The sequence below is a fragment of the Neolamprologus brichardi genome, chromosome 10, assembly GCF_056152115.1.
Source record: "Neolamprologus brichardi isolate AB-2024 chromosome 10, ASM5615211v1, whole genome shotgun sequence".
NCBI lineage: Eukaryota > Metazoa > Chordata > Actinopteri > Cichliformes > Cichlidae > Neolamprologus > Neolamprologus brichardi.
In genome coordinates this window covers 23,512,543-23,522,648 of record NC_142113.1, presented here as the reverse complement: position 1 = coordinate 23,522,648, position 10,106 = coordinate 23,512,543, and the positions used below count along the sequence as shown (strand labels likewise).

The 10,106-nt window shown below is 42.1% G+C and overlaps 1 protein-coding gene across 1 annotated transcript; it reads left to right on the top strand.

The window, feature by feature from the left end:
- The first annotated feature begins 948 nt into the window (after positions 1 to 948).
- LOC118453792 (uncharacterized) lies at positions 949 to 4,941 on the top strand. Its single transcript, XM_087847424.1, has 8 exons — positions 949 to 1,142; positions 1,353 to 1,415; positions 1,515 to 1,573; positions 1,679 to 2,093; positions 2,193 to 2,251; positions 2,358 to 3,150; positions 3,250 to 3,308; positions 3,414 to 4,941. Exons 2-8 carry the CDS (start codon positions 1,398 to 1,400, stop codon positions 4,816 to 4,818), a joined length of 2,808 nt encoding a protein of 935 aa, XP_087703550.1. The 5' UTR covers positions 949 to 1,142; positions 1,353 to 1,397; the 3' UTR covers positions 4,819 to 4,941.
- Positions 4,942 to 10,106: the final 5,165 nt, after the last annotated feature.

Here is a 10,106-nt window from a genome sequence, read left to right as displayed (position 1 = left end):
ACTGCATCCAGTCAGTTAGCTAGTTAGTAACTTGGGTTCAATATCGGCACATGCACATATGACAAAATAACCAGTTTCTCTCATTACATTTCAAACAGGACAGTGGTAACAACAGCAGGCAAGATAATGTTAAGTTTTCGATTTTAAATAGGCTGTATAAATTTCAATGGGAGCAACGGGACGGTCAAATATCACTGATTTTACTACAGAGCAGGACGGATTGTAGGGTAGCAAACATCGTCGGAAAAGACGTTTTCAACACTGCAGGTTACCTGGTGTAATGTTTTTCAGCTAAAAAGAAACATGGTCTGACTCCTACCAACTATAAAAAGAGTAAATGAAGGTTAAATGCAGCTAATATGTCCTGTTTTAAGCCAGGCACTTCCCCCTCCGCTCCGCTGCGTCTCAGCCACTATCGCTCTGGCAGCAACGGCGCTGCAGAGCAAGGGGGAGCCGAGCTGGAACAAACCATTTTGGGAGGGGGGAGGGGTTATCTAAACTTTTGCTGTTAAAATGTTCCGTCTCAATTAAGTACTGTATGCTTTTTATATTTTTAATAGTGTGTCACACAAACAACAAATATTGTCAAAAAAAGTAAGAAATCTTTGGGGGTGCTTTGATTCATTTTGGGGGTGCTGAAGCACCCCCAAAAATGGGCTAAAATCGCCCCTGGAGTATAGCATCAAGTCAGTTAAACTGCTGGGATATTGCTCTGGACAGATCTATCTATCTAATTAAAATTAAATTGAAGTGAATATCATGTTTATGAGACACTGTCAGTGTGCTGTTATATAACTCTGGTAATTTTTAAGGCCTGGCTTGTTGCATTGATGCCCGTTGCTTTACTGTCCTGTTGGATGTGTAATGTCAGATCTCTTGTATCTGACATTTGATTGGGCATCACTGTGTTGCTATGGCATGATCCTGGTAGTTATTGTTATTAAAACAAGAATAACAAATTCAAATTCAAACACTGCTGCATTCTTCTGTCACTGACAATTCCAAACCTGCACTCAGTCTCCTCATTACACTGGTACTGAACAGACACAACATTGGAGTCTTTGCAAACTTTGTTCAAAAACTACAACTATTTGACACAAAACTGCAACAGCAAGCACAGAAACTTCAAACAAATCACTGAAGTAAGTATTGAACGATTTACTTTTAAACAATAACGATTAAGACCTTTCTCATAAGGTTGTTTTACCTTGATTGCCAACTGTTCCTGTTTTTATCTTCATTTCTTCCATATTTATTCACCTAAACAATGCTGTAATGATACAGTTTGATTGGATATGCATTGTTGAAATTGACTTGAAAGTGTATGACAACTGTCCTGTAATGTTACATAGAGAAACCAAATCCTGCGTGGATCTTTCTCCTGACAGACGCCTAAAATGGCTCCTCGAGCTGTGGTAAGTTACCCTTCACTGTGTCTGTTTCTAAACATTAAATCATGTGAATTCTTAATAAAAAATACAACAACAATAATAATATGTAACTCTTTTTTTAAGGAAAATCCACATCTTAAGAGGTTTAACTCACAAAGCAGCTCAGATGTCAGCAGTGACAGGTATGTTTGCTTTTCAATTTTAAAAAAAAAAGGACATTAAAACATCTGTTTCCATCATATATTGCAAAAGTAATCAGCTGCTGATTTTTCTTGTTATGTGTGCAGCAAGTACTGCTTCCAGGATGTGGGGATCTTACCGCCTCCTAAACGTATTAGGCTGATGATGTGTGATCTTCCCCTGCCTCCAAGTCCTCCATCATCCCCTGTGAATGATGACGATAGTGATCAAAAGTGTGTCAGCCCACTGCCTCATGAGGTTCCACTGCCTCCAAGTCCTCCACCTGTTGAAGCATTTGGTCATTGTGGAAAGAATCCAAGTTCAACATTGTGGTCTGTAGGTGATGAAGAGGAAGAGTTAATGCTTAAGCTCATTAGGCTGACGCTTCATGATGTTCCATTGCCTCCATGTCCTCCACCGTTTGAAAAGAAGTATGCTTCACCTCATTCTCTAAAACACAAGAGGTCTTATTTGATGCCTCTCAGTGTCCTGGCTAATATTCCGCTGCCTCCTCGAGCTGTGGTAAGTTACCCTTCACTGTGTCTGTTTCTAAACATTAAATCATGTGAATTCTTAATAAAAAATACAACAACAATAATAATATGTAACTCTTTTTTTAAGGAAAATCCACATCTTAAGAGGTTTAACTCACAAAGCAGCTCAGATGTCAGCAGTGACAGGTATGTTTGCTTTTCAATTAAAAAAAAAAAAAGGACATTAAAACACCTGTTTCCATCATATATTACAAAAGTAATCAGCTGCTGATTTTTCTTGTTATGTGTGCAGCAAGTACTGCTTCCAGGATGTGGGGATCTTACCGCCTCCTAAACGTATTAGGCTGATGATGTGTGATCTTCCCCTGCCTCCAAGTCCTCCATCATCCCCTGTGAATGATGACGATACTGATCAAAAGTGTATCAGCGCACTGCCTTATGATGTTCCATTGCCTCCGCGTCCTCCACCTTCTGAAAAGAAGTATGCTTCACCTCATTCCCTAAAACACAAGAGGTCTGATTTGATGCCTCTCAGTGTCCTGGCTAATATTCTGCTGCCTCCAAGTCCTCCATCATCCCCTGTGAATGATGACGATACTGATCCAAAGTGTATCAGCGCACTGCCTTATGATGTTCCATTGCCTCCAAGTCCTCCACCTTCTGAAAAGAAGTATGCTTCCCTTCGTTTCCTTGAATACGAGAGGTCTTATTTGATGCCTCTCAGTGTCCTGGCTAATATTCCGCTGCCTCCAAGTCCTCCACCATCCCCTGTGTGTGCTGAATACACGGATCCAAAGTGTGTCAGCCCACTGCCTCATGAGGTTCCACTGCCTCCAAGTCCTCCACCTGTTGAAGCATTTGGTCATTGTGGAAAGAATCCAAGTTCAACATTGTGGTCTGTAGGTGATGAAGAGGAAGAGTTAATGCTTAAGCTCATTAGGCTGACGCTTCATGATGTTCCATTGCCTCCATGTCCTCCACCGTTTGAAAAGAAGTATGCTTCACCTCATTCTCTAAAACACAAGAGGTCTGATTTGATGCCTCTCAGTGTCCTGGCTAATATTCCGCTGCCTCCTCGAGCTGTGGTAAGTTACCCTTCACTGTGTCTGTTTCTAAACATTAAATCATGTGAATTCTTAATAAAAAATACAACAACAATAATAATATGTAACTCTTTTTTTAAGGAAAATCCACATCTTAAGAGGTTTAACTCACAAAGCAGCTCAGATGTCAGCAGTGACAGGTATGTTTGCTTTTCAATTAAAAAAAAAAAAGGACATTAAAACACCTGTTTCCATCATATATTGCAAAAGTAATCAGCTGCTGATTTTTCTTGTTATGTGTGCAGCAAGTACTGCTTCCAGGATGTGGGGATCTTACCGCCTCCTAAACGTATTAGGCTGATGATGTGTGATCTTCCCCTGCCTCCAAGTCCTCCATCATCCCCTGTGAATGATGACGATAGTGATCAAAAGTGTATCAGCGCACTGCCTTATGATGTTCCATTGCCTCCGCGTCCTCCACCTTCTGAAAAGAAGTATGCTTCACCTCATTCTCTAAAACACAAGAGGTCTGATTTGATGCCTCTCAGTGTCCTGGCTAATATTCCGCTGCCTCCAAGTCCTCCACCATCCCCTGTGTGTGCTGAATACACGGATCCAAAGTGTGTCAGCCCTCTGCCTCATGAGGTTCCACTGCCTCCAAGTCCTCCACCTGTTGAAGCATTTGGTCATTGTGGAAAGAATCCAAGTTCAACATTGTGGTCTGTAGGTGATGAAGAGGAAGAGTTAATGCTTAAGCTCATTAGGCTGACGCTTCATGATGTTCCATTGCCTCCATGTCCTCCACCGTTTGAAAAGAAGTATGCTTCACCTCATTCTCTAAAACACAAGAGGTCTGATTTGATGCCTCTCAGTGTCCTGGCTAATATTCTGCTGCCTCCAAGTCCTCCACCATCCCCTGTGTGTGCTGAATACACGGATCCAAAGTGTGTCAGCCCTCTGCCTCATGAGGTTCCACTGCTTCCAAGTCCTCCACCTTCCCCTGTGTTTGCTGAATACAGTGATTCAAGGTGTATCAGCCAACTGCCTCATGAGGTTCCACTGCCTCCAAGTCCTCCACCGTCCCCTGTGTTTTCTGAATACAGTGATTCAAGGTGTATCAGCCCACTGCCTCATGAGGTTCCACTGCCTCCAAGTCCTCCACCGTCCCCTGTGTTTGCCGAATACACTGATTCAAGGCGTATTAGCCCACTGCCTCATGAGGTTCCACTGCCTCCAAGTCCTCCACCTTCCCCTGTGTTTGCTGAATACACTGATTCAAGGTGTATCAGCCCACTGCCTCATGAGGTTCCACTGCCTCCAAGTCCTCCACCTTCCCCTGTGTTTGCTGAATACAGTGATTCAAGGTGTATCAGCCCACTGCCTCATGAGGTTCCACTGCCTCCAAGTCCTCCACCTTCCCCTGTGTGTGCCGAATACACTGATTCAAGGCGTATTAGGCCACTGCCTCATGAGGTTCCACTGCCTCCAAGTCCTCCACCGTCCCCTGTGTGTGCCGAATACAGTGATTCAAGGTGTATCAGCCCACTGCTTCATGAGGTTCCGCTGCCTCCAAGTTCTCCACCTGCTGATGCCTGGCCTCAGTCAAAGTACACTCATAAGGTCCTGCATCCAGATCCAAAATATGACTGTTCTTCCCTGGATGATGAAGTGGCCTTTTCATGTGTCCCCCAGAAAAGCCTCCTGGTGTAACCGCTCTTGACGTTTCACCACGTCCACCTTATGAATTTCCACACCTTCCCGAGAAGAGATACCTCAATTTATCTACTGTTGCTTTTCCTTGTCTGGATGATTAAAGATGTGTTTTCTCCTTGAGCTATTTTGATGTCTATTTTGAAAATCCACTCACATTATTATTAAATATGCTTATTCTCAGTAGAGTATATAGCTACATCTGAACAAGGAATAAATTAATTTCTACCAGATACTCATTAACAAGTTACCTCAACATGAACCACTTAAATAGAGCAGGCATTAGTGGAGTGCACAGATGGGAAAAATGACTACATGCCAGCATTTACCCACAGACAATATCGGATACTGACTTTTTCCTTAGGTCATGCGGAATAATGTTTAAGATGTCCCAACTTTCTCTCCTTGCTTCTCTACCCTCTGTGTTTTATGGGGTGACTGCAGGAGAAAAAAGGAGGGCTTTCCCCTCTTCCTTACACCCCTTTTTTGAAAACATGTGGCCTGGGAATAATTGGGTTACAACTGCAGCGGACCAATGAGTTGGCCTTGATTTGGAGAATGACTCCATTTACTTTTGTCTGACTGCCTGCTGCTCCCACAGCTGCACCTTTTATCCTCTATTCAGGATCAAGATTTTACTGTATATGCCTGGCAGGCAGCCAGATGTGAGAGTGGAACACAGACTGAGCATTAGTATACAGGACTAACCTATTTCTAAATATTTTACATGTATTCCATTATTAAAGCATCACTTCAACATCATCTTTTCACACCGGTGGTCATTTTAGTGCCCCTAAGTCCAAGAAGGTCTTGCAAAGTGACTTCTTTCTACTCTACAACAAAACAAAAGAACAGTGTTCTGATGGTCAGTGATGAAGTTTTTAAAAATGTGACTCCCTAAACACTAAATCACACTACATTTAGACTATTGAATGAATTAGATTAGACATGAGTCTCATTTAACCCTTCATGATTCATGAATATGCCCAGGACTGCCATAAAGAAAGAACTGGACTTGAATGTAAATGGCCTGCATTTGTATAGTGCTTTACTCAGTCCCTAAGGACCCCAAAGCGCTTTACATTCACCCATTCACACACTGGCAATGGCAAGCTACATTGTAGCCACAGCTGCCCTGGGGCGCACTGACAGAGGCGAAGCTGCCGGACACTGGCGCCACCGGGTGAGTCCAACCGGACCTCTGACCACCACCAGTAGGCAAACATGGGGTTAGTATCTTGCCCAAGGATATTTGGCATGCAGCCAGGAGGCAGCCTGGGATCAAACCACCGACCTTCTGATTAGTGGCTGACCTGCTCTGCCACCTGAGCTACAGCCAATGTGTGTTTATGACAGGGAGAAAACGTTCATTAATAACATGTTCGGTCTGCTGTTTAAACAATAGCTAATGCATTAGTAAACCTTCCCTCCAGGGCATTAAAAAGGAACATTATTTTGTTTTCATGGTCACCTGGCAACAAACTTTGTCTGCTGATTGGACCGTTCCATATAAGGACCATCAGAGGCCAAGGTGCAGAAACCGGTCAGCAGATATTATCAGATTCTTTCTGCGTGTCTGTTACCACAAGTTGAACCTTATGAACTGTGGCAAGGTTTCCTTATGCCATCTGTCTTCCTTATCCAAAACTTTTCCACCAATCAAAACAGACCAAACCTTTTCCAGCCCTCCTCCCATTTCCCATTTAGAACCCAGTAGCTGTTGGTTTCTTTTCAGCTGGGAATAGGATAAAGGAAGGTCAAGGTCTCTGAGCACTGTAATTAATGTGAACTCATTCATTTTTGGAATAAGCAGCAGCTGGGCCTGCTTAGTCTCAGTCAAATTCTCAGGGTCAGTCAAACAATGAAGGCTCTTATCTTCAAACAAAGCCTCCTCAGTTAATGAAGTAAGTAAACACAATGACACACCCAGCTAAAGCTACTTCAAGATTCAAATCTAAAATATAATTGAATTAAATGAATTATACAAAAATAGCTTTAGGGAAATACTCAGTGAGTGCTTTAAGTTTGTCAGAAACACTGCACAGCTTTGCAGCTTTGATAACTTTTCGTGGTCACTATCCATCCTGAATAGCAAATTAATTAACTGGTCAAGTAAGCATTCATGCCAGTGTGGAACACAATACATCCAGTGTAATCTCTGTCCAAAAATGGAACCCTGTTTTAGTGCACAAGCAGACCCTTCCAGAAAGTGTCATCTGGAATTTCACAGTAATGAACCAGCGCTTGAACCCATGTTCCAAATCGTTGGCACAGTAGGCCAGATGAAATAGTCAGTTGGATAAGCCCACACAAGCACAGTGCATGCACAGACTCGCAAATGCACACAGGAGAAACAAAACACATGTACATGCTTATATACATGCGTGATATGAGTATAGGCCCCAAATCCAGTTTCAGTCATTTTGTACACCATCAATCTCACTCACTCACTCACTCACTCACTCACTCACACACACACACACAAATACACACAAAGACCTCCTTTCTGACCATGGAAACCATGGAGATGCCAAGCAAACAAGCGCTCTCATTTGGCTGCCCAGGGGCTGGCAGGCAGCTTGTTGGCCTGTGTCTGCACCAAGTCACTGTTTCAGATGTGTGATGGGACACCATACAAGCCCAATTCAACCATTAAAATCCATTACTTCATTCATGGGCGGTAAGGTAACTTAAATAGATCCACTTACCTTAGAGGTACTTTATTAAATGAAAAATTGAGATGGGGTGATCTGTATTTATGTCAAGGCAAGTATTAAACTTAAGTTTTTGGGTATCTAACATTGTCCTTGATGCAAGTTTGTTGGATCTGTTGACGAGGAATGCATGTGCTTACAATTAACTACATTTCTGAGCTGGGTTGAGCTGATCGCTCACATCCATGCACTGTTATGTTGTGTTTAAGGGTCACAGGGTTTAATTGGGCTATTTTCATACTTTGTTGTCTAGTTTTAGCATGCTCTCTTATTCTATAACATCACAAACCAAATTTCTTAGTGTCTGCTGCAAAATTACAACATCATTGTTGGAGGGAGGGTATTTGAAGCATTTTAATTCCTATTATTGTTGTCAGCTGTTGATTGTTTTTGGTTATATAAGATGACTTGAGGCAAAGCTTGACATGATGATTGTGGATGAGAAATGTGGCGGTATAATAATTATGGTATAATTCTTGGTAATAGGACTAATGTTGGCTTTTAGGAAAGAGCATGGTCTTGAAATTAGTGCTTATTTTCTCTCTCTCTCTCTTGTTTTTTCTCTTTGACTGCTGCAGATGGTCACATCTTTTTTTGTTGTTGGTGTTTTTGTTTTTTTTGTTTTCAGATGATCACATCTAAACAGCCAGGTTACCTGTACCACATATGAAGAATGATTGGAAAAATGTTGGACTCTGGGCCCTGAAAACCTGAATTGGTTGAGCAGCTAAAAATTAATGGATTGATTGATTCCTTTGTTTGCACAGCTCTATATGTGAATTCATTTTAATAATGTGACACACCTGTGTCCTGGACCCCAGTACAACACACACATACAATGCTGGGTAGGTGTAGGTGGATATTTTTTTCAGCAATAATTCACGCTTGTTGTTCTGCCTTCTATAAGTTTTAGAAGTTACAGTTTCGTAAACAGCCCGAGTGCTCCCTCTAGTGGCTGCTTTGCAATATTGTTTGATTACTTTGGAAAAAGCAAAATAATAGTGATGGGATTTCCGGCTCTTTCGGCTCGGCTCACTAAAAAGAGTTGGCTCTTTCGGCTCCGAACTGGCTATTCAGGTTGTTTTGTTGCTTTAATTAATTTATTATTAACAATAATATAAAATTATGCACAAAAGGAATTACTAATGTAAAAGAAAATGTGGTTTTATTTATATATGTTTATATATAAATATATGCGATGGCCCCTTGAGACAAAGCACGTACAAACTCCAAAAAGCATGTACAAATTCCAAAGCACGTACAAACTTGGTACTAGCTGGTTTGTGTGGCCACTAGGTAACAAAAGCTCAACATTGCGCCTAGCATTCTGGAGCACTTCTGTTGTCTTTTGTACGTGCGTCGGAGTTTGTACGTGCGTCGTCTCTAGGGTACCGTAAATATACTTTTATTTATTCACTCCACATAAAATGTAATAAATAGATCATATAATACAAAAAACAACTATTCACATTTCAACTTTTAAATATTTACATTTTCAGCTTTTTCCTTTTAAACAAATTTAAAGTGAAACAACACAAAACACTGCAAACCACAATTAAATATAAATTAAAATTTGAAACCAAAAAGAAGATGTACATTCTCTGTGTAAGGGAGCGAAGGTGATGTTTTTCACAGTGTTTGTTTAAAGGAGGGAAACCTTCCTCCAAATGGACAGAGCAGTGGAGCCGCCAAGGGAAAGCACACGAATTTAAAACTGTATAATTAAAATATAATTTATTATATTTAAATAGTTAAAAATGTAAAATGAATTAAAACAACCCTGGCCAGGGGACGACACAATAAAAAAATTAATAAAACACAACATTAAAAGTCCAGTGGCGTCCGCCACGATATAAGAGTCACTAAGAATTAAAAAATCCAGTGGAGCTGTGCAGGAGGGGAACCCGGCGGCGTCCTCGCCTTTCACTCCACGTTCTGCGCCCCGGTGCACTAAAGAAGGGAGGCAGCGGCAGTTACTACTCTTTTAGGCAGCTTTCATTCATTAAAAGGGGAAAGTCAAGAGACTTACCCCGGGTGGGCAGAGCTCTTAACTCTGCCCACCGCTTCTTTGTAACTGCCAATCGGCACCGGCCCGTCTCGTCGCCTCCAATTCCCTGCAGACACATACTCTGGCCTCCTGTTGTTGCAGCAGTCGGACCGCTCACTTCGCGTCTCTGGTTGCCGGCGCTGTATCCTCCTCTCTGGCTGACGCCAACCTTCACCAGCCCTCCGGGCTTGCAGGCACCGCCGCCGCCTGACACCTCTCACGCCTGCCCGTCTCTCACGCCTGCCCGTCTCTCAAGCCTCCTTCTCAAGCCTCTTCCTCAAGCCTCTGTTTTGTGGTCTGCCAGGCCCTCTTATTGGCCTCTGGGACCTCCCAGGTGTGATCAGGTTTATAATCAGGTAGGGGCGGAGTCTTTCCAGGACAAGTCACCAAATAAATACCATAAAAACATGCAGTAAAACTCATAAAATATAAACCAGTGTACAATATTAAAATATTAAAAAAGGTAAAACACGGCAAAACATGCATAGTAAAAAAAACCCTAGAAACTTGTCCCTTTCCACCCCGTG